The sequence below is a fragment of the Camelus ferus genome, chromosome 5 (assembly GCF_009834535.1).
Source record: "Camelus ferus isolate YT-003-E chromosome 5, BCGSAC_Cfer_1.0, whole genome shotgun sequence".
In the NCBI taxonomy this organism is placed as follows: domain Eukaryota; kingdom Metazoa; phylum Chordata; class Mammalia; order Artiodactyla; family Camelidae; genus Camelus; species Camelus ferus.
In genome coordinates this window covers 40,851,624-40,877,485 of record NC_045700.1, presented here as the reverse complement: position 1 = coordinate 40,877,485, position 25,862 = coordinate 40,851,624, and the positions used below count along the sequence as shown (strand labels likewise).

Sequence of the window (25,862 nt, the reverse complement as noted above, 5' to 3'; positions counted from 1 at the left end):
CACACTGATTTCTGTACTGCACATACACCAGTAAACATATTTTAAGCATCTAATATGTTCTAGGCACTAAGCTGGATGCTGAGAAAACAGAAAGTAACAAGACACATTTTCTGTTCTCGGCATCCCATAAAGGGAGTAGTTGTTTACATGTATTAACTTGATGAAAGGGGTGACTAGAGGAAGATAATGTTATTAAAAATCTCCACTTAGAGATCAATCATAATAAAGTTAGCACATCTTTGAGATGATTACATAATGAGCTATTTCACAGGAACTGGCTTCACAGCTTTTCAGGGAAGTATCTGTTACACAGAAGGAGGGAGGTATTCCTGTGTGTATGTGACAGCTCAGGATGTTGAGAACAAAGGATTTACACAAAATGCAACAAAAATGCAACAGCAGAAACAACTTAGAAACCGGTTTTACTCTGCTGCAAACAAATGGACAAGGTATTGTACAATATATAATAAAAAGTACAGCATAATACAAGTGCCACTAATAAAAGAAACTTAAGGATAAGACTTAAAAATGCTTATTTGTTTTATATATATATATATATATACAGACTGCAATAAAAAGCCACAATAAATACACAAATTTCCATGTCAATTATAATAAATACTGAAAATATAAATACAGAAGACTACAGCTAATATGAATAAATTATTACAACATAAGGTCCAGGTTAAGTTCTGTTGAATATTATTGTAGCTTATTTTATATACCCTTTGGCATCTTTGATGTTATAACTTATACACAAGAGAAATCAATCTGGAAACTATGTGACAAACAACATGACATCTTAGTGTAAAGTGAACTTATGTATGAATTGCAGTTTGATTTTCTTCCCTTTCAACCTCTCTAAGTAGTAAGATTGAACATATCAGTAATAAAATATGGAAATACTGTTGAAATTGAGTCAAAGTAATAACAGAAATCAACTAAAAGATAAAACCAATCACAATGTTACAAAAACATTACAGTGAATTGATCTCACTGTTTTTAAATTACTTTTTTTGTCTTGCCAGCAAAATCCAAAAGACAAAACAACAAAACAAAAAACCCACAAAAGACTTCCCTTGTGTAAAGACCATTCTCAATGTCTGAATGGTTCAACTGAGACTGAAGAATAACACCCAAGTGCTTTGGATCATTTGATCAGCCATTAAATTCAGCTCACTACATTTCACCAGAATTTGCAAATATGCCAAATTTCTATGGCAGCAGGAAAGTGGAGACACAGTTGATGTCTAAGGACTATGACCAAGATAAAGATACTGCAAAAGGTGATATGTGTCTATGTAACCAATTATACATGTATATTTTAAATGGGGAAAATGCAGTTTTGACCAATGTCAAATGACCTTTTCCTATCTAATTTTTATACCCTGTGACATTAAGGGAAACACATTGAAATAACAAAGTGCCATTTTCTGCATTAACAGGCATTAACCAGCACATATGTATTAATAGTTCTAGCTTAAGAGGCTATTACACCAGAAATGCAATTAACTAAAACAGAAGCAGATCAACTTTACTAAGACACAATAAAGGCTGAGGTTCTTAGGAACAGAGTTGTAATCTACAGGTTTTTTTTAATCTATTTCTGTACTGTAAAGGTCTAGCGTTTATTTTACATCACACACTTTGGAAACATGTTTCACAAACTACGCCTCAGACTTATTTCCATAGAAGTGTCTAGAGTCAATTAAAACATGGGCCAAATGATTCAACATTCTTTACACAAGCATTCTATAGCCTTTTTTTTTTTTTTTTTTAAAGCAAAAAGGGTTATTTCCCCTAATGGTTGTTTGTAGGGAGCAACCACACTGATGTGGCCGTCAATTCACAAGCGCATGTGAAGTTGGGGGAGATAAGCAGTTGTACCTAGATTGAAAAAAATCCCATGGATAAAGGAAACACTGGTTTTGAGGGGTGCTCCTCATCTTCGGTGAGTTCTGACTCTGAGTTGGAGGCAACTCTGAGCGAACAGAAAAGGCTCTCTGCAGAGGGTGTTGGGGCCAAGTGATGTCATCAGAGAAAAATCACCACCCTCCCGAACTCCTCCTTCCGTTTTCAAGGTGACAAAGTCTTAAATCATTTTGCTGATCCCTGAGAAGACAAGCAGCCACTGTTTGGATAACATGGAGCAAAGGCTGGGGTCACATGGTGGCTGAGTAATTCTCTGGAGTCTTTCTATTCCACACCAGACTCTCCACAACAGTTCACGTCTTCCCCAGAAAAAGTGGAAAAACTTGAGATTCTCATTTGTCATTTAAGGGTAGAGTAAGATTAATGAGAAGGTACTTATTTAGAAGCAAGAAGTTAGAAGATGCTCACTTCTTATAACTGTAACTTCTCAGAAAATTGGACAGTTTGAAAGTTGATTCACTTGATCCTCATGCTGATGTTTGTCCCTGGGAATCTGAAACAGTCACTTTTCCTGACATCATAGCAATGGTAAAAAAAGCAAAAACAAAACAAAACAAAAAAAAAAACCAAACCAACACCAACCAAACAAAAAACTACAGTCATATTTGTTGAGAGGAGGTCAAGTTACTGAGTATTGTCTCAATACCCATATCTTTATTTTTTAAACTCTCATATCTTAGGAGACTTAAGGAATTATCAAATGTAACAAACATCAAAGACAGGGGAAACCCAACTTTCTTTGAGCCCCCCAATACAATGACCCAAATCACCACAACTGTTGCCAGGTGCCTAGCTCACAAAGACTAGCCAAGATATTTTCTTATTGTGAGAAAAAAACTAAGAGAACTGGACTGTGTTGCCAAGGAAACCGCCTTCCCTAGAGATGTTAAGAACAGATGAGTATCTATTCTGTAGAGCATGCCTGAGTGACAGTCCTCCCTGGAGGTAGATGGATGAACCAGATGACCTCTGGAGATCTTTTCTAGTCTCAGGGCTATAAAATTTGAAGAATACAGAAGAATCTCAAACTTTCCATTATTCACACACAGTTGGCCATTATGAGTATCTTTGAAAAGATTAAGCAATTCTGAGATACCTGTTTGGCATGACTAGTGCCTAATGAATCAAGATTCAGACAGTAACCTTTGACAGTGGACCCTATTTGATTATGGTACAAAGGAAATGACTTTGCCAACTACTAAAATGTAAAATCCATCAAGTTTAGATATCACTTAGGTATTATTAATCCATCCAAGGATCAACACTAAATTAAAAAAAAAAACAATACTAACTGCAAGCAATTTATTTTCTAGGTTTAGGTATTTAGGTTTTTCCTCTTTAGGAGGATTCAGATTTGGATTTTATTTCATTTCTTCATTCTCTTTCATATTTAAGTGTCATTTCAAAATGGTATATAGATCTTTGGATTTTCTTTAAGGACGGGGCTTTACTTATAGCTAAGGAGGAAAGCTTGGTGGCTAATATAAAAAGGAGGAGCAAAACAAAATAGTATAAATATGCTACAGATTTAGAAATTTCAATCTCATTTTTATAGGTTCCCTACTTAGAGACAACAGTAAAAGCATGTGAGGAGTCCACACCCCTGACAAGGGGGTTCAGGTCTTACCTAAGAGTGGTGTTAGGACTTGATGAAGATCTCTGGTGAATGAAGCTATTAGGATAATTTATAAAGAGATATTTTCCAAATCAGTTTCCTTCCAAATACTCATTAATAAATAACTTGCAGGATACTGCTAGGCCAGATAAAAGGAACTGTGAGAAAGCCACAAGAGAAAGTAGAGGAATACCTCACAAAGAATTCCATAGTTACAACTAAAACCATTCAAACAGGTCACATAAATTAAGGTAGACAAAGGCAAAGCTAATTTCTACCATAAATTTGTTTTCTCCTAAACCCTCCTAATCAATATACATTATCTTAAAAATATTTAAATGGTCTCACACATGTCACTAAAAATAAGAGTCACTGAGCTGACTTGACCATCACCATGGTTATGAGTAATGCTTGGCACCACTAGCATGTTGAATACAAATAGTGTCCCAAATAAATTCTATCATATTCTTTTGAAACTTTAGTTCTGCCAGGAACTTTTATGAGATGAAATCAAATGACACACTAGAGTTAGCTTCTCTTGAATTATAACCAAGTGTAAAGTACCAAGTACAAACAATTACCCTGTCTAGTGGTATATTTATCATAAGTGAAAGAAAGTAGTCAACAATCTGACTTAAATTCTTTGAAATGCATTTTCCATGAATGTAACAAATACCTGTATTGTACTAAAATCCTGGGATATACGTTAATTAGATTACAAAAATTGCATATAAAAAAACCACACTGGTTTAGGCTTTGAATCTGGTTGTATCTTCCTGCTTCCCATCATTCTGTCTGAATCCCCACTGTCAAGACACATAACTCAAGGCATTATTACACTTACTATCCAGACAGCACAAATTAAACTAACGCCAGGGCTACTCACCAAGTACAACCCAAGTCATATCAAGCTTTTGAGTTTGGACTTCTGATAAGAAAGGAGAAAAAAAAAAACACCTGCATTGGTTAGAAAGGGGGAGTCTCATGTTCCCCTTTCTATGAGAGGAGTTGAAATAAAACTTAGAAGTGATTTTTTAAACAGTCACATTGAATGTTCAGATTTGGCAGGCAAAATAGTCTTTCATTTCCATATTCATTACTTTTGACAAGTCTATCTGTCTTTTTAATACAAAATGTGTTTAAATCTTTAAAATAGTTTCTTTAGCATGCTGTAGCCCTGTGTTTTTAAAAGCATCAAATGATTTTTAGATGGTAAGGGATAACTGATGGGGATGGTGCACTGCAGATGTGAACAACAGGGCTGTGAAGGTATGCACACTGTAACTGACCCTTGCGGGTTTTGGGCTGCCATTTGTGAATTTAGTTCTTCCAGCATTATAAAATTCTAGTTTTTCAGCTTTCGTGAAACTTTATGGGTCCCAGGAGACACCACAACTTATTAAGCTTATATTACATCCTTGCCCAACCCTGACACTTCTAAAATTCTAGTGAATTTTTCAAATCGCTGATATTCAGTTAAATTAAGTCAATTAAATTCTTTAATACTACAGAAAACATCTGATAAGCTGTGCTATTGGTGCAAAGCTGTGGCATTTGGCTTAGGCATTTAAGTTACCCCAGCACAAGTTAGCAGATCTCAGGAAGAATAATGTCATCAGTAGTTGCAAATCTGTGTTAAAATTAAGAGTTAAGGCTTTAAGCTTTTGGTGGTGGTTGTGGTAAGGATACACAGATAGTTTCAGCTTCAAATTATACTTAAGTCTTGCCTTGAAAGCACAAAGGTACTTCCCATTTCAGGTTGGTATTTTATCCACTGACTACAATAGTGATACTCTATACTCTCTTCCAGATCAGGAGCAGGTGCCATTTTAAAGAGAAAGAGCAAGTCAGATTTGGAGAAACGAAGGCTCATGGCACCTCTGAAAAAGGCAGTCTTTCGACGTTTGAGGATGTCAATTTTCCACCTGCTAATCAATGGTTTGTCATGCCAGGTAAAAGTGAGGGTGCCGAATGACCTCTCTGTTTGCTACAAGCTGCAAGGCAATGTCTTTGGAACCTGGAACTCAGGCTTTGCTATTTTGATAGGCTGTTTATAAACAAAAGCAAGAGTGATGGTGTTCCACATTATAGCTTCAAAGCTTTCCTGGAATGTTTCCTGGGTTATATGTGAGTCAACCTGTCTCTGAAACTGTCGGGTAGGAGTTTGCTGGTATAAATTTAGCATCACTTACATAGGCCTAACACTGAAGAAGCAATTATCTGGACAATCTCTTTTTCATTGGATTCAGTTCTTCTAGCTGAGTCCAGATTTAATTCATAAATTTCAGATACAGAGAGAGAGAGGCCAGAAGGAGGATCCAGTGAGTTCCATTACTTTAGGCAAAGGAAGTGTCTTTTTAGTTGTAGTTTACATATAATTAGACAAGAATTGACGTCACTTTTTCTAATATCATGTTATAACATCACAAATTAAATGGATTATAATGAGGCTTGATTATTTCATGTTACTCTTCATCGTCATCATAATCCCTTAGAATAAGTAGTGTTTTCCTCCTCTTTTTAACCACCTAGGACAGTTCCCCTATCATTGTAAGTATTTAATAAATATTTGCTAGAAGAAAGAAGTGATATTTAATAAATCCTAACTATCAAGACCAAAGGACTTTAACTTGTACAACAATCTCATAAGTTTAACCAAAAAATCAGTGATACAGCAATTTATTTGAAATTAATCACGATACATTTTCCTGTTTAATAACCAAACCAGAATTTTGCCTAGAAGTAATCTTTTAGGGTATAAAATTTTCAAGAACATAATCACTTGTAATCTCCTTGTTTCTTGATTAATTTGTGGCCAGTTTTCTGTAATTCATAGTTTTTTATTGGGGGAGGTATTACTAGGCCATATATGATTGTGAAGATTTTTAATAATAAAATTAATTGATAAGTGTTCATTTCACATTTATATGTGATTGGCACTCTGGGAAAAATATATTTTCATCACACAGAATAGACTGGCTTTTGAGAAGTAAGCATATTATTCAATTAACCAAAAGACAGGAGACAAAGGGATTTTTACTAATGTCTTAATGATCAAGAGATGGGGGGAAAAAAAACTTTAAGTAAATCTCTTTCATTGACTTCTTTCTCCCAAAAGAAACCTAGAATGACAAAGGATATGCAAGCTGCTCCAGCCACTTGACTTGCAAATCAATTTGGCCTGGATTATAACTGGGAATTAAGCCCTAATAAAAGGTAGAGGGGCTGGTGCTAAAACAACAGGGACCAAAGCAGGAAGCTTTGCCACTGACGGTGAATGACTAAAAAGCTGTGTGCCAAAAAGACTATAATTTGGCTAGCTATACTATGGGGCAATATAACAGCTGCAGGTCAGGCTATTGTGTATTGGTATAAAGATCCTAAGTGTCCATAGGCTGCATCTAGCTTGATCCCCATTTTAAAAAGCTTAGAAAAACTGTAATGCTTTCCTGGCATGTGGGCATTTTTTTGTTGAATAGAAGGCCTATTAATGGAAAAAAAAAGTCAAATGGCACACTGTGCTGTCTCAGCTTTTCTGGGAAAGGAAGTAACAATGAAGTGATTCTACCAGTAGTATTATTTGCAACTTTGACCTAATATTTTAAAACTACGTCTTTAAAAATGATCTTCATTTCTAGACCACATTTTTAGATCATAAAACACAACTAGATTCTAGGCTGGGAAAAATTCAGTACCCGTTATTGGCCATTGCCTCAAATCTCTCATTCTTCGGTGTGTGTTATACATCTGTTGTGTGCGCATGTGTGATTGGTGGGGGTGTTTTAATAGGTAATCTGTATATGTAGTTTGTGGGAGATATTTAGGGGCTAAGTTATGTATAAGAACATTGGAATGGAAGCTGTCGTGGCTGCAAGGTTAATCAACTGTATAGCAGTGCCTTTCAACCCCAGTTGAACAGTTAGGGGAAAAAAGTTCTGTTTTTGTTTGTTTGCCTGTTTCTAGGTTAAGCATCCTTTAGGAAATAAAGCCTCAAAACAGAGACCCCACCAGCCAAACATAAACAAGTAGGCATCAACTTTCTTGTGAAAACAAATCTGAACTAAATTAAGTATCTATCCTTTCAGAATCCAGACTGGCATTCTACCCTTCAACTCTGCCCAGCCAGAGCCACCTCTGCCCTACTCTGCCACACTGCGCTCCAGGAGCAAGCTGAGTGCTCCACAGGAACTGCCCCAAGGACTTGTAACAGCCCAGCCAGTACCGCATGCACTGCTCTCTCACGTGCTTGAATGAAGTAACAATGGCCTCTTGTCGTTTTCTCTTTGGGCCTGTGCTATTTAGGTTGTAATGCCAGGGGAAGAAAATTTGGAGATCAAACACTAAAAACTGTAACTTTGTAGACAACAAGCGATATACTACTGAGATTGGAGCAAAACCTCAATCTGATTAGCCCAAAGGACTTGTCATTCAAAAGGAACATCCCTGCCCTCATTACTGCTCCCTCTAGAAGGACAAACCCAAAGCTGCTTTAACCTTAATACTAAACGGTTATAAATTTGGCCCAAGTGTGGGGTCGGGCAGGGGCAGGAACCGGCTGCACAGTGGAAGAGCTGCCAAGTAAACATGTTTTCCCCAAATCAAGTTTTAGTAGAAACTTTTCCATTGGAGGACATTCTCTAGATCAAACATCTTTAAGTTCAATTAAATAAAATAGTGTTTTTTTTAAGAACTTGAGATCTACAATATATTTGTATCCACATTTCTAAACATCCAAGTCTAAAAGACATAAAAATACGTAGTGATGCAGTCACCGAATAGCAAGGCATGTCCACATTTCAAAGAGGCATAAAATGTGAAATGATATAACAATAGAAGGTCAAAAATAATGAAACAGATTTAGCATAGTCATATTGCATTGGGGGAAAAAAAAAGGTAGAACACACTATTTAGTTACCTAAATTAATTTACAGGGAAACGGGATCTTAGAAGTCCTCTGACAAACCAAGTGCAGATAATCTAAGGGTGGGGAGTGCATGTTTTATTTCTATCTGTCCCCTTTAATAAGAGAACGTGAGGTAATTAGGAAGTATTCAATGCATTCTGGACTGTTCTGCTAATTGTCCCAGGCAAGGGAAATCGAAATGCTTCAGAAAAGTAAGGCCTAGTTGAGTATCTGGGTAGAGGCCCCCTTTCAATCAGCTAGTGCCTAAGGGGAAATTTCGTTACACACTCACTTTGTAGAGATGGATTGATCATGCTGTAGAAAAGGCTGGTTGCTGAGGCTGTGTCTCTTCCACGTTTCCTCAGCCTCCTCTGCTGTTACCAAGTTAGGTCTTCAGAGTGGCGAAGGAAAACAGGTCATTTTTCCTTCATAAAGTATCATTGGATGATTCCTCTATTTAATTCTATAAATCTTATAATAGTTACAGATTTAAAAAAAACTTTTTTTAATTTTTCATTTCAAAGAGTTCTCAGTCCCCACCCCTCAAAAGGTACCATGAAGGGGCACTAAAGTGCATTTTGACGTAGGGGAGTAGAGTTTGAAGGTGCTGTCCCAGCTAAGAACCAAGAGGATGCTGTTTACAAAAGAAAGGCAATTCCTTTTACCTCCATCTCTGCAGTCAGCTGAGGGAGGGCAGTGAACTCGACCCTCACCAGAGGATTGTCCTAACTCTTAACTTTAGAGAAAACTGTGTAAGGACCTGCTCATATAGACTCATTTATTTGTCCAAAATAGCAAAAATAGGCCTATTTCACCCTTAAGAAACTATTTGCAAATCTGATCAGTTATGATCATAAAAACGTGAATGGATTCCAGAGGCAGTCCATGTGGGCATGCTCGGTGGTGCTAACTAGGCATCTTCAGCTTAAAAGAACATGCTGCTGTTCATTTTCATCAAAACATGACTTCTAACTACCATAAATAAAATACACATGGAACGATTAAATCTTTTTCTTACAATAGTTACTTTTACATTAAAAAGTCACCATCATCTTCAGATATATTGAAAATTAGGACTCTAAATCTTATCATTTCCCAGTCTTAGTTAACAATCTTGCACAGGCCCGATAATCCAAAACTTGGAGCTCTGATCGACACAGCTTGGCAGGTTTCACACAGTTTGACAGGTAGGCAACTGTGAGATATGCTTTTTTAAAATTAGCATTTTTCTATCAAAACAGTCTGAAATCGTTTAAAATCCTCATAGAGACTGATTTGTGCAATGGCACAGTCACACAGCTAGAAAGGAGAAAACAAAATACAGTCTGGAAGATTCACCACAGTCCAAGTTCTCTTGGTCCTCAGTTTACACAATGATGAGCCCAGGAAATCCAATTAAATACAGTGCTTTAAATAGGAGACCAGTCGGTACTGGTAATAAGTTGAGCTACTAAACAGGGACAGTCTCCACCACGGGTGATTTGATGCACTCTTCGTGCAATCTGCTCTTTTCTGCAAGGCTCAAAGAATTTTCAGCAGGATGCTCTGAAATGTGACTGTCACCGTTTAACGTTGAGACAAACCCTTCCGGGGAGGGGCCTTTCAAGTAGGAGTGAAATTCCACTTGGGGGTGACTGGACCTGTGTTCGGGATATAAGCTATTGCAGGGCACACCGCTGTCATTCTCCGCCGAGGAGCAGCAGACGATGACCGAGGGGTTGGTGGCTGGGTAGTGGGCGGTGCTGTAGGCTTCTTCGGCTTGGCGGGCATAGTCGGCGAATTGCTCCGGGGTCATGGTGTAAGGCACCAGCGAGAGGGTACCATTCTTGACAGTGTCTCGTTCCGAGTAGTTCTCGGAGATTGGGCTAGGTGCTCCAGGAATGTGGCTATCTATTTGGTAATACAGGGTGGAAGAGTTGGCATAAAAGGACGCATTTTTCGCGTGGCTTTCGTGGACGGCAGTGCCATCTGAGTAACAAAGGACGGAAGGAAGAGGGACAACTTCGGCGTGGGGCCCCAAACCTTCCACGAAGCTGTCCCCTTTCTCATCGTCCTCCTCCTCCTCCTCCTCTTCCTCTTCCTCATCTGACTCGCTCGGGGCCAAGCTCTGCGTGCTGGAATCGGTGACCCCGCTGCAGAAGCTGCTGCCGTCCTCCTCCTCCTCCTCTTCCTCCTCCTCCTCCCCTTGGCAGTCTAGCTCCTCAGCCGACTGCAGGTGCAGCACGGCAGCCTGGGGCTCAGTTTCAATCTCAAAATTGTCAGCGATAGAATATTCCACGGAGTGAGCGACGGGGCCCATGGAGCTGCTGTGGGCCCTTATCTCACCGTGACAGCCGTTCAGCGTGGGGATCTGCTGCTCTCGGTTTTTCTCCAGTTCAAGCTTCATGATTGTGTGCAAAAAGTGAGTCCGGACACGGATAGGATTAAATTCAATTCTACCTGCTGTGTTACTACATCCTTCTTTCGTGCACCCACACGGGAAAGACATTCGATCCACCTTGGGAGGAGAACACAGATTAGCCCCCGGGAACTCTCACACACCAAATTAAAATCCAGGACCTCATGGCAACCCCTTTGAATCTGGGAGGACTGCAACCCAATTAGGCCAGAACAAATGACAATCAAACTGCAAACAGGAACAAAAAGGGTAAGAGAAGGCTTAAAACGTAAGAGTTCACCTATATTCAAAATAAAAATGAGTTACGGTATGTAGTTTTAGTTCATTCATCCCTCCTGTGCTTTCTTCACTTATCTCCATTTCCACTTTTGCCCGCTCCTCTCCATCCCATTAATTTTGCTCCCGTTTTTTCCAATGCTTCTGTCTTTTCCCCAAAGCTCCCTTTAAAACCCTGCTGCATACCAGCTCACATGCCTAATTTTAAAAAACTTACTGCCCTCATCTCCACCTGCTAATTTTAATCTAAATTACATGACATTCCTCATACTAGATATGAATCTTTCTCTTCGCTTATTATAAAATGAACTTCTCTGCCAGAGGAGTCCAAATGGATACCACTTGGTGTCAGGCAGCCTGATAATCCACTCCCATTGGTTCCCCTCTCATTCCTTTGGATCCTTGGTACCTGATGCACGTATGTGTACTGCAGGGCCGTGGTGGGTACGCACACTGGTGACTGTGACCGGTGGCCTCGTGTGTTTAGCTGCCGGCTCTCCCCCCGCCCCCTCCCTTAGACTACAAGCTTCTCGAGGGATGTTCATCTAGTCTATAGCCTACGACTGTTTGAGGGACTGGACTCTGTAGATAGAGTGACTGGGCTCAGCAAGTGCTGAGCTCTTCACACAGGTGGAGAGTGGAATTCTGGGCAATCTGACGAACTCCTACGACATTTGCTAATTGCCTCAGATGCCACAAACTGACCTGAATGCGACCAGAGCACAGGCAACCATAGAGAACTTGCCCTTTCCTGCCACATCACCCCAGCGCAGGGAACTTCCCATGCTACAGAGGAGAAGGCAGATTCCACAGTTATCCTGGTCCCAACAAAAACTAGGGTCAGAGCCAGAATCCATAGGTGCTTCTTACTCATGAAGCCCTTTTCTGTGAATCCACCTCAAGCAACTGCTCAACTGATAAGAACTGTCCTCTCTTTTTGTCTGCCTAAGGGGCTCTTATTGAAAAGGTTGTTTCTGCATAAATAACAACACCTAAATAATCATGGAGCACCAATGATATCACAGATGGGCAAGGACCTAGGAATCATCTAGTCCAGGGGTTGGTAAACTCTTTTTTTTTTTTTTTTAAGGGCCAGAGAGTAAATATTTGGGGCTTTGTGGGCCATACAGCCTCTGTGGCAACGGCTCAACTCAGCCGCAGAAGTGTGAAAGCAGTCACAGGCAACACGCAAACAAACAGAACAAACAAACAAAAACATGGCTGTGCTTCTGTAAAACTTCACTTACAAAAAAGGTGGCAGGCCAGATTTGACCTGTGAGTTTTAATTTGCCAACCCCTGATGCAGTCCAGCCCGTTCATTTTAAAGATTGGAAAACTGAACCCAGAAAATTTACCTGACTTGTCAACTTCACAGAGCGGTAAAAAGCAGAGTCAGGAGGAGAACTCAGTTTTCTTATGTCCCGGGCTAGTAGTTTTCCCGCTAGTCTACACTACCTCTAGCCAGCCATCATCTTATACCCCATGGATGGATCAGAAAGTACAAACTCAAATGTTAGGGATGTCATGATCTCTCTGAATGCTTGTAAAAAGCCAAAATAAGGTAATATAATAAATGAATTGAAGAGGAAAAAATTTCAACTGACAACTGCAGCTTGGATTGCCTTTCACACTATATCTTATATAATAAGCATATTATGAATATCCATAAATGCCCTTGAGTTGGCATTTCTCTCTTCTTGAATCACATACCCCATAGTTTTCTTCTATGGGTGAGAAACTTCATTATATGTAACACAACCACCTCTTTAGGGGATGGTGTATAATGTCTCGTCTTTGGATTCCCCGAAATCCTGGTCCTTACCTGACACTTAATGCCTGCCAGGCTGCAGGTACACGTTTCTGGATCACAGAACACCCGGCAGTCACAGCCACAGTCCTCTCGAGACAGGCGGATGGCTCGCAGCTCGTGCTTTTCCTCCACATCAATCTTTTTCACTCCAGAGGCCCGCAGCAGGGCTCTCCGTTTTTTTGTTGGCAGGGGTTGTAAAAAGAAGTACTCATCTACTTCTGTGTTGTCTAAATCAATATCATCATCAGAAATGTCGTCCACTGTAAGAGTGCTAGCTTCTTCCGATTCCACGGTGCCGTTCTTTGTCATCTAGAAATGCAGAAAAGCAAACAAGAGACTTAACTGGGCAGGGTCTGAAATCCCTACTTTTGCACGGGGTAAGGATGAAGCTATTACATAACATCATGTCCCCATAATCAGTAAGGGTTTGTGGAAAGCTGAGGGAGATTAAGAGAAGAAAATTTCTAGTTACAAAAATAAATGATTCATGGGGATGAAGAAAATGTGTGTGTGAGGCAAATCGTTTTCTTTTGAGAAGTCACAGGAAGGAAAGTGAAGGCATCAAAATGATGGGCTCTTAAATGGACTGACTGGTAACAGAAGACTTGTTAATTGGAACTCTTAACCTCCTAATGTTAGGAGCTATAGTTGTTGGAGCTTTTAGCCAGCCTGATGTGAAAAAGGCCAAGGGTTACAGATACCCATCAGTGAAAGCTATCTTTAGACTCAGTTCGTGACGGGCAGATCTGATGCTGGAATAAATGTGTCCTTGTTCAGAGGTGACTGCATCTTAGTGGAAGCCACTGCCACCTAAATCAGCAAACATGTCCTTGAAATAACAACCCTGTCTTTTGGGTTCTAGAAAAACCATGTACTAGGAAATAAAGTTGTGCTGCACTGTGCTTTTGGGCTTACAAACATGGTCTCCCTACAGTAAGTTCCACGAGGGCTGGATATGAAGCCATCAGTCAGGTCAGTGTGCTCTCAGTAAGACAAGGAGCAGAGGGCAGCCCGGCAGGCTCTCACCAATGGGCAACCTCAACAATGAACCGGCCCTCAAAGGAGTTCACAGGAAACCACCTAAAGCAATACCTTCTGCATAACAGCGCATGTGGACAACTGTCTCATACCCGTGACTACGCTGCTTCTATTTATATTTCTTTTCTAAATTAATTTTATCCATCAGGAAACTCTGAGTCAGTATTTCACTTCTTAACTGCTATACCACCACATAGTATGTTTTCTTCATAAAAAGCATTTAGAAAGAGACATTTTCTCTGAATATGAGCAAGAAATATATTTTGAGAAGCAGCACAGGAATAAATGCAGAAATTCAGTAAGGGATATTCAAGGAAGTTCTAAATAGGGAAACTATTTTGATTCTTTAACTTTTAAATGTATTACTTCATAAATTTCATTAATTTTAATTATTACAATGCTTTCTGATCTTAACGACAATTCAGTTATCAAACTGTTAAATTACTCTGGTGATATCAGACATCATTCTCTCATCTTCATAGGAAAAAGTCTGACTTTTAGATAAGAATATTTATTACTGACCCAAAATCCCAATCTGGACAACTCTGAACATACTGAAAAACAAATAGAAGATTGGTCTTTGCGTTCAAGTAGAGGAAACAACATAGTAGCAAGTGTATATTAAAATATATTGCAAAGGATCCCTGAAGTATATTTTCAAAGGCTACTGATTTATAAATTGTTTATATTTCATAGCTCAAATCTGTGTTCTCGCAAAGATGGTCATTTCCTTTTATTGGGTTTCGTTTCTTGGTGTGATCTGCAATTCTTTTCCTCCCTTGCAATTTTTTATAAATGTATTTGTTAATCTGTTTTCATTTTTCTGCGATGTCTACTAATGGGATGTTATTGTGATTGGTTGCCGTTATCATTTTTGTTAATTCTTATTTGCCAGCAGAAGCATCTTTCTATTTGAAAAGATTTGATTTTCTAAGGAATTCAAGTGTGTAATTATTTAACATATACTCAATCCTCTGTGATAGGGAAAGCTTCATTAACAAACAGGAAGAGCTACCTTTCCATCTTGTCACCTCTGTGGCATTTAAATTATGTTTTCACTAATTCTTGGCTTGTCTATGTGAACCTCATGAAGCTTCTGACTCCACAGCCTATGTAGAACACCCAGGACTTAGCACGATTTATTTCAATACTTCCTTCCTACTTAATCTCTGTGCTCTAGGATATTTATGCTCCCTTGTGTAACTGGTAACGTCACAAGAAGAACAAAAAAACTTCATTTCATATCCACAAGGTTTGATTTAAAAAAAAAAATGGCTGCTGTCATATAATACATGAAATCTAAAAGTCAACAAAAAACTAGATTTCAGCAAACATTTAAAAACATGACAATTTTAGGGCAACATGAATAACCAACTGGCATCTAAGAATTAATAAGGAAAAACTGTATCTCGAATAAACTACAGATGATGCTTATTCCAAATATAAGTGCCCTTAGAAATAAAATCTGCACCTCTTATTCCCATATACTTAAAGTATAAGAAACAATTTCATTTTAAAATAAAAATTCACTTAAGAATCTTAAAGTCCTTGACATAGAGCTGCATACTGTTTCGCTCTTGTTCAAAACCCCCCAGGGGCCCTAATCTAGATTTTCAAAATCTCACACTATCATTGAAGTGACCTAGAAAGGTTTTCTCCTCACCTCCCCCAATATCGTCCGCCATTTCTAACGAAGACTGGCAATATTCTAGTTCATCCTGGTCAACTGGCTTATCTCCTCCTCCTCAGTTTCTGGCTTGGCATGTAGCCACTGACAGATACTATTCTCTGCTGTCCCCTCAGAAGTCCTCCCCAGTCTTCTCCTCCAGTCTATGCCCATTTGTTCCTTTAAAAGTCAGGCCAAGCCTACTGAGCTTAAATGCTCTTTTAAATCAGAGTATCACATACATTATTTTCAAATGCCCTTTTCTATATTAGAGCAATAGGGAAATAAGTCCAAGAACTCCCTATTTCTGTCCACAACTCGTGTTTTGTCATGCTCTCAAGATCTCGTGCAGTAAAACCTAGGGAGTCTTCCAAGATCTCCTCATTTGTTTTTGCTGACTCCTTTACCCTATGACCCATCTTTACAAGAATATTTATTTTGTACATTTTTTTTCTCTTTGACAGGAGTGATACTCTTATATGTCTTTTTACTAACTCAAAATAAAATCATTGAATTTTCAGATGTTAGTTCATCAAATGCAACCTCCTTATTTTATGCATTAATGAAGCTCAGATTAACTGTGACCTCTCCAAGACATGCTTATAGAATCTAATTTCATGATCCCTATTCTAGCATGCATTTCCCTTTATCAAACACATAAGATTCCAAGTTTCTGATGGTGCCTAATGCAGTACTTGGACTATAATGTGGATTAAGTGCAATGTGTCTAAAAAGCTATTTTGTTTATAAAACAAATGCATATAGGGTAACCAGCACATTCAAAGGAATGCTCTCCTTTGAAGTAGACTCTTCAGAAGACAATCTTGGACTTGGAGCATTTCTAGCTCAGTGTTCTTTTCCCAAAAAATGTTGCCTTTCCAAGAGCTCAAAGAAAACTTGCCAAAAATGTGGTTTAAGGAGACCACCAAACAATTCTCCCCCTCAAACCTGCTTTTGTTGTGTGTGTGTGTGTGTGTGTGTGTGTGTGTGTGTGTGACTGTGTGTGTATAAGTGTGTGAAAAAGAGAGAGACTGGAGGTGGGGGTGCAAGGGAGGTGAAAGAAACAGATACGAGATGATAATCGTAATATTAATAACAAGAGTTTTGAATCTGTGTCAGGCACTACTCCAAGCACTTTACCTGCATTAACTCATTGAGCATCACGAAAATCTCATCAACTAGACATTAGCACTATATCCATTTAACTGGTGGGGAAACTGAGGCACAGGAATGCTAAATAACTTGTCCAAGATCACAAGCAGTGAGGTGTGTGGCCCATCACAATCCTAGACATTTAACTCTACAGCCTGTGCTGTTAGCTGCCTTGGTAATTACATAGATACACTGTTTTTATCTATTTAATGTACATTTAATAGTCTTTTGTGCTTATTTTGTATTAGGCTCTAGGTGTACAGGTGCAAAAGACATGAGTCTTGATCTCAAAGGACTAGAGTAAAGAGAAGAGGAATCTAGTCATTTTAATCCAGTTTATAAGGATTTCCCAGCTGAGGGGTGACACAGGGCATTGGAGACTGTGTAGAAGGGGCTCCTAGAGGTGGGGCTGTCGTGGGTGAGGAGGGTAGACTTTCACATCTAAGCTTAAATCTAAAGATGGAGTGGCAGCTAGAGGAACAGGGGGAGGCAGAAGGAATTCCACACTGAGCAACAGTAGTTTCAAAGGCCTGAGACGGGACAGAGCATGATGATTTTACTGGCCTGCAATTTATCTAGATTGGCTGAACTTGTGTGGGATCCCTTCCTGTCTTGGTCCATAAGCAAAGAACAAAAAGGTAATAAGCAGGTTTTTACAAAGTAGCTCCTCCATTCCCCTGCCTCGGCCATCTTACAGGTGATAAGTAATGACTTAACTCATAATTCAATTTAATGATCTTTATGTTTATCCCATATATATGTGCATTTATTTATACTGTATTGGAAGTATTTCAAGGGGTGTGTATGTGTGTGTGTACATGTGTGTGTGCCTGCTCTGCTCTAATGGTGATACTTAGATGAGACTTAGTTCTTGAGCCACTGTGTAAACTTATCCAGACTTACTCTACAAATGAAAGGACTATAGCTTTTCTTCAATAGAACTGAAACATTTTACTTTTGCAAATCTGTCCAATATGTATCAGTAAGTTTGAGTAAACAGTTCCCAAACCTCAACAGAGTAAAACCTTTGTCCATCTAAACACACTCGAGGGATGAACACCTTACACAGGACTGTTAGAATCAGTGCAGTGATTCTCAGATTGCCCTGGGTCAGGTACCGCGAGGGGGTGCGGGGTGGGGGTTGTCAAACCAGCGTTCAATCTTTTTTTTTTTTTCTGCTGTATCGTGTAGTGGATGTATTCCACTACAAATTCCAACGAGATTAACTTTTTGGTGAATTAAGTGCTAGAAAAAACCTAATTCAATGCAAAATGATCGTGGAGAGGGAAACAATATAAAAAATGTGGATTGACTAAAATGTTAAAAACAAAACAAAACCCCACAAAAATAAAAACACTGCCTTTCAATGGTTGAAAGGCATTCTTGGCAATAAAATCTACTGGTTACTACAAAGTTACTAACACATGTAAAAATTACAGCAGAAATAAGTGTGAAGAAAAGAATTTCACAAACATGGATTACTGCCTATTAAAATGATAATGATGTTAAGAATGACCCAAGTTATCATATACTGAAAACCAGGTACTGAACTAAATACTTTACATTGATTATCTCACCTAATTTCACAACAAACAATCTTAGGAAGTTATTTTTTTTTTATAGTTGAGAAAATTGAAGCCTTGAGGAGATAATTTGCCAAAGTCTAGCTATATAGATAATTAGTGATTGTACTGAGAATCAAACTCAGGTCTATTTGACCCCAAAGCTTGAGCCAGGCTCACAAGACCAGTTTGGAGTGAAAATTCTTAGAGGAATAGAAAACCTGTATTGAAGGAAAGAAAAAGATATGGCTGCAGCCATGCTCCAAGAACTGATCTCAGCACTGAGGGGCAGGAGGCAAGACAGCAGACAAGCTTCCTTAGATATATCTCATTCAGAAATTTTATATATATATATAAATATATATATATAATATATATATTTCATACAGAGAACAAGCACTTAGAAAAGAAAACAGGAAGCCAGTTGAAGATAAGACTTTCTCACCACTTATCATTTCCTTTGAGTATCTATTTTGTGGGACTGCGGAGGTGGCCTTTCTAATAGATATGCCAGCAGAAGAAGGTGGCCCAAGTGATAGCTGCTGCTGTTGAACCAATGTGTTCCTCTTAATTTTCTCAGCTGGCTTTTAATTCACTTTCTCTGGCCTGCATTTAATCAGCATAGCTTACTAGCTATCTAATTTTGTAGTAATATATTTGTTCTGGTGATTGGTTTTATGTATATCTCCCCCATTACAATGTGAATACACTGAGAACAGAGACCACATCTGTCCTGCTCACCACTGTATCTCCAGCACCTTGTTAAACTGCAGCCTCCCAGTAATTGATTAATAAGTACTTTTTAAACGAATGAATATCCTTAACCATTATGCTATAATGCCAGCAGCTATGCTAGGGATCAGGGTTTACCGGTATATGACAGTTCTGCCATGTAAGGAGCTTACAGTCTGCTGGGGAGATGACCATGTAATAAATATGACATATGTGGTAAGTGCAACAAAATACATGTGCAAGTACAGAAGCAGCAGGGAGGAGGAAATAACTGACAGACAAAATCTGAGGTAGACACAAGGACACAAAGCAAACTATTTATTAATTCTGATTCCATTGTCTCTATCAAAAAGAAGAGCCTTTAAACCAGAAATGGGAGAACAGATATGTTAACAAGGAGTTCATGTAAAAAAAAGAGGTGGGAGACAGTGAAAGAGCTGTTTTGTGTACGAATCCCCAGGCCTAGACGATGCAAAAGCGTAGTCATGATTGCTCAGTCTAACATCTGTGAAGTCATGGGGAAAGGAATTAAAAGATAACCAAAATGGGAGTGAACTGTTTTAAAAAAGTGCTGATTCTAGATAAAATTCCAGAAGAGATGATTTAAACAGATGGTCTCTGAACATGTGAAAACTGGGAGCAGTGACTATCAGACTATTACTTGGGCTCACTAGGGAGAGAATGTCCATTTGTCAAGTTAAAGTCCATGTAGAATCTTAACATATAAAACAAAAGTGAGAGTCAGGTACACAGACCCCATGGAACACAACTGGAAAACCAGAGATCTAGTCCTGAGATTCCCTAGCAACATTTCTTATGTTGTGCACATGGAAGGATGGAATATGAGCTGATTAATAAGGGTATGGTTGAATGCATGAATTTTTAGTTAGCTGAAATGCTGAAAGAGCAGTGATGCTCAGCTCCTTTGCACCACCAATGTGGAATGTGGCTCACATACATCCCAGCAGCAGCAGTGTCCTGCCCTAGCAAGGAGTCTGCACAGGGGTCATGGTGGGGTGGTGACACAGGAGGCTCCCTCTTTTCCTCTTGAGGGTCACTACTCTGAGAGGATACTTGGTCCAGTCTTGTTAAATATAGTTTTTAAATCATACCTCAGATGAATGCTTAAAAGGCAGGCTTATCCCATTGTCAGACAACAAGTTCGAGTTCTTCAAATAAAAAACAAAACTTTATTGCTTGCCCTCTGCACCCCAGGTCTAGCATGAAAGAGGATTCTTGCCCAGGAGACGTTAAAAAGTTTTAATTTACATGATGACGCAGACCTGATTTACCTGGGTTTTGTGTGTTGGCTTGCTTGCTTTTTGTTGTTTTATTTACTGCCAGTGTAATTGGAACAAACAAATTGATCAAGGTCAAAAAAGCTATTGTACCTTCAACGTACACATGGATAGAGTATCCATAACTTGGGAGGGGGTAATGTAACATTTTCCTATACATTGAACAAATCCCATCTGGAGTACAATGTGCATATTTTGAGGTAGATATTAATAAACAGCATTATATCCAGAAGAAGGAAACCAGGGCTAGACAGTTTCTGAAGACCATGCCCTGAGGGATTAGTGAAAACAACTAGGGACATTTAATCCTATAGAGAGCAGAGACACATGGGGCCCATGTGAACTATTGCCAAATATTTACATGCCTATCAACACTGCTTTCAAACATTTGGGGTTTGGAGAGCAGAGACAAGATTTATTCTATGTGCCTAGAGCCCAGAAAAGGTATAATTAGATGATAGAAGGTTGATCAATATAAAGAAGAGTTTTCTAACAATTAAGCTGCATAAATGGAATGGGCTTTCTCAAAAAGCAGTGTGCTCTGGGTTGCCAGAGATATGCAAGAAGAGGCTGAATAGACAAATCTGTATTTGTATATCCAAATACCCACAGGATATGTGTTTGAGGAAAGGAATTCCTGGTGTCTTGGTATGAGCCAGGTGGATCACCGGGTCACTGAGGTCTCTGGCAAACCAAAGTAAAATATTCATATCATTTTGATATTCAATCAAATCTTACAGTATAATTCTTCGATTCATTAGTTGTTAATTGCAGGTGGCAAATTGGAACTGGATTAAGTATGCCCTTGAAGAACCAGAAACGTTTGGCTGTTTTGCCAGCCGATAAGAATTTCAACCATCTGAATTTACAATAAGAGTCCCTGGTTTACATATCACCACAAAAAGTCACCAGAAAGGATGGTAATATCAACATATAAGACATAAATTTTTCAAACATTCCTTTATCCTCCTTTCTGGTTTAGACAAATATTGCCTCTTCTAGCAGCAGCTAATATGCTAAATGAATCCAAGAGTGTGCTGGTAAATATTTAACTGGGTCTCTGAAAAAAACAAGGTGGGGGGAATTTTTAATTTGTTGGCTAGTTTGTTGTGTTTGTCTAATTGTGTTGTGTGTGTTTTGTGCTTGTCAAGTCTCGCGGTGTGAGCACTCCCATCACGGGTGATTTCGAGCTACCCTGGGGAAGAGATGAGCACAATGCACTATAGTGAGGAGTTTTTACAAGCTGGCTCCAGCACATGTTTGAATCAGAAGAATCAGTTCGATGGATTTCTCCTGAACTAGGAGAAACTCTCAGCAACTCTTTCTTTATGCAGAAAGAGAACAACCAACTCAGGAAACACATGACCGAGAAGTTGAGAAAAGTATATAACCCTGGAAAGCCTCTGGAAATGGTACCAGAGTAGAAAGAGTCTAGATCTTAGCTTAGAAAGGAGAGGAAGAATAATCAAGGCTGAAAAAAACACTGAGGAAGGGAGTCCAGTCAGAGCTGCAAAAGCCAAGTTAAATTTCCTACAAGGGGTAGAATCCAGTAGGATATAACCCCAGCGGCAATCTGAATGCCAAGGTTCTTTTGAAACATATAAATAGCTGCCTAATGCATTTTACAGATACATGTGAAATGCGAATAAAGGCTAATGTAATTATTCAACAATGTGATGCAGAAGATGAAATCTAAGCACTTAATTTGGAAAAAAGTATAGTATTAAGATGACTGCACTGATTACTGTGAAGAGTATGACACATCTGAATGGGCTTGACAGGGAAAAAGAACTGTGCTCTGTAATTTAGAAATCTGAAGCTGGTTATTTCTTCTAGAAACATGTACTTTATTCAATAAGCTTTCTCTATTAATTGTTTTTAGACCGTGTTTGGAACACCAACACCACACCACCAACAATAAAGACACACTTGAACTCCCCTCCACCGGGATAAGATTGGGTTTGTTCTACAAACCTAATTGTCTGTATTTTTTCTTAATCTATCAACTCATAATTTGATTAAGATGATTCACTAAATAAGAAGACATTTTCCAATGAAAAACTACATTTCTATTTTATTTTTCTAAAATATTTATTATAAAGAAATATCAAGACGCTATGTCTGTGTTCTTTTTACTAATCTTTCACTATTAAGGCCCCACTGAAGGAGGTGTCAGTGTATAAATGGGTTCACCACTTGGAACCTACAGACAGAGTCACCCTGGGAAGCCACACAGGTACAGTGGAAAGAGAAGCTTCTCCTAACGGATCCAAGGCTGTTGGCTCTCAAATAAGTAGGAAGGAAACCACCCAGTTCCACGTCCAATGAGTTTCCAGGGGTGTTTTATCCAGACTCCATAGTGAGGGCTTTGGAAAGTGTTTCATCAGATGCTGCTTCTCTTTCCTTACTCAATAGGAAGTTCACTGTCACTCAGAGGACCACCTCCAGGTAAAACCAACGTGGAAAGTTTGTCTTTAACAATCCTCCTCTCCTGCCAGTGACCCTCTCCTGCTGCCCCAGCCAAAGAATGGAATCAATTTAGTCACGTTTTGCCGCTTATCCTGGAGGAATATTTCAGAACAAATGTCGTATTAAAAGTGAAATTTCAAGTATCAGAGTGAAATTTTGGGATAGATAATGGTTTTGAATAGCTAACTTTAGATTTTGGATGGCTAAACCTTATACAAGTATAGTCAATGATATTTTAAAAATCATAAAAGTGTTATGCTGTACACCAGAAATCGACACACTGTAACTGACTATTCTTCAAAAAAAAAAAAAAAAAAGTCATGTCCCTTAAAAAATCTTAACAGTTGATATTCTAGAAGAGTCACAATTAAAATATACAAGTTTTCCTCCATTAATTCCCCTCAGATTTTTTACCCAACAGGTCCACACTGCTGTGGTCTTTTATTAGTTTTATGTGACACGTGTTTCTGAGTTTCAGAGTACTTTCAGTACAGTGTGGCTTAGATCAGTTCACCTTAAAAATCCCATTATCTTTTTGCTTGATGATATCCAAATGCCTTTCATTTATATCTTCACCAAAAGGGAAAGCGGCACGTTTTCAGTTGTCAATGACACACCAAGACATGACACCCACTCAGATGACTGTCACTCCAGCATCTACCACTAAGTACAATGGAAAAAGTGAATTAATAATAGAAGCCTCTTTTTGCTTCTTCTTTAGCTTGTTAAAAAAATAAAAGGGAGACGTAACTGACTCCAAATTATAGTACCAGAATATATCACTGCCTGACATGGAGGAAGGTTCCAGGAGGTGTGTACCCCCACCCCCCAACAATCATCACATGTACAATGTGCTTTAAAGTTCACCACAAGAAATCTTTTAGTTCTCAGATAGAATTACAGTTTCCCAGCTGTTAACAACCATTACACACAGTACCAAACCCCAGAAAGGGACGACTCCCTGTAGGTACAGAGATTGTCTTTCTCAACATCTATAGGGGATAATTAATTAATTTTAGAATAGGAAGTTAACAAGATAATAAAACCACTTTTCTGTTGAGTGAGCCAGTTATTTAGAACCATGTGCTTCTTTATCTTCGGTTGTACACATGGTCTCATAATTTACCTATCCCACTGGGTTTTTGTAAGAACTAAATTAAATAATGTTTATAAAATGTCTGGCAAATAAAAATCACTTAATGAATGCTATTAACTATTGCCATCAGTACTGTTCTGCCAATATCTGAGTTTGAGAATGACTTCACTTTTTGGATGGGGGTAGAGTTGGTTTGCAGTGGGTCAGAAAGGCAGAAGGTGCATTTCAGAAATAAACCTGAGAATTATTATTAAATTAAGCTACCTGCAAAGCAATCATGAAAAACAACAACAATAATAGTGGCTTGCTACCAACAAATCTTAAGGGACTTTCAATGAAATCTGTCAAAAATACCACCAAAGGAAATCTGAGACATGCTCTAGGCTAGGTGGCGTCCAGCTTAGTTTCAGCAACTGCCTTGATGTGCAAATGGAAACAAAGCACATACATAAATTGCAAAACACATAAAAACAAGCTGTTTGAAACACACATCATACCTCTGCCAACCGACTTTATACTGGATCCTAAAGATACAGGTAACACAGGTGTGCTTATGGTGCTTCTGCTATTTAACCAGTGACCCTTTATGTTAAATAGCCTGGATTACCTAAGAAAGATTTCCTTTGTCATTAGATAATGATAGGAGAGTGTTTTCTATCTATTGACAGGCGGATGGGTCAAGGCAAATATAAAGAGTCTCTCTGGTTGATGAAAAGATTTTCTAAGCCAGGCTTCTCTCCACTTAATCTCTAAGGTGGCACAACAAAGGTACCTCCACCTGGACACCTCCCTGACATCTCTTCAGTAACTCAAAAGCCTCTTAAAATCAGCATGTCTAAAAATGATCTCATCACCTCCCCCTCCCCCACCAGCCTGAACCCGCTTCTCTTCCTGGATTCCTTGTCACAACCTCATCATAGAGAAAGGTACTATCACCCACAACCTGTTCAGTTTTGCAAGCCAGAAATTTAGGAGTCATTCTTGACAGTCCCCCACTTCTTCCAAATCTAACCCACCATCAAGGACTGTTGATTTCATATCCTAAATTACTCCTTCTGTCCATCTCTCTTCATCTTCCCTATCATCAGTCTAATCTAACCCACTATCATCTCTCTCCTGGACTATTGTAATAGCCTCTTAACTGGTCTGACTCCATATGCTCCCTCAACATGGCTGCCCCTACCCCGAAATTGTTCTCACACCATAGCATGAATCAGATCATATTATCCTGCCACCCCGAGCCCCGTACTTAAAACTCCTGGATGACTTCGGATAGTGTTAGGATGAAGAGGGAAAAAACAAACAAAACAAAAATGCCTTAACAGGATCTACAAAGCCCGCACCCCCCCACCCCCCAGGCCATTCTACTCTTTTCTTCATCTCTGCTCCCGCCACACAAGCCTTTGTGCGCTCACAAGCTGCCCACAAGGCAGCTCCAGCTCCCCCTGCTGCCTAAACCACTCTTGCCAACCTTTCCTGCCGAGTCATCTGTTCAGACTTCATTTCAATTGTCACTTCCTTGAGGAAACATTCCTTGACCTCCAGACCACATCGATTCTCTGTTACATACTTTCATAGTACCTTGCAACTGTCCTTCATAACATTTAATGAAGCTGTGATTTTGTCTACATGATTAATATTTTTGTTTCCTACTGATTATGTTAAGTTCCAGGAGAAAAGGGACCACATCTATTTTTCATACCAGTTAGCCCCCGCCTAAGCACAGTGTCTATGATTTAGCAATACTCAGTGATAAATATTTATCAAATGAATAAATAAATGATGTCACGTTAAGTTTCCCACACTGCTTTCAGTGAAGAGACTATACCGATTTCACTTTAAAAAGCCACCACAGACAGTTTGTTGTGGAAAACGCCTAGTTTCATCTGTGGATTTAAGTATGAAAATGGCGAAT

The 25,862-nt window shown here is 39.0% G+C and overlaps 1 protein-coding gene across 4 annotated transcripts in view; it reads right to left on the bottom strand.

Moving 5' to 3' along the window:
• Positions 1-422: 422 nt before the first annotated feature.
• The window catches only part of CSRNP3 (cysteine and serine rich nuclear protein 3), a 179,958-nt gene continuing 154,518 nt past the window's right edge, over positions 423-25,862 (bottom strand). For all 4 annotated transcript variants that reach the window (XM_014560204.2, XM_006185829.2, XM_032479611.1 and 1 more), the window contains 2 exons: positions 12,947-13,243; positions 423-10,947 (listed from right to left, as the gene is read on the bottom strand). In XM_014560204.2, coding sequence (XP_014415690.2) covers positions 9,901-10,947; positions 12,947-13,243 — 1,344 coding nt within the window. In that variant the 3' untranslated portion in view covers positions 423-9,900. The remainder of the gene's footprint in view (positions 10,948-12,946; positions 13,244-25,862) is intronic.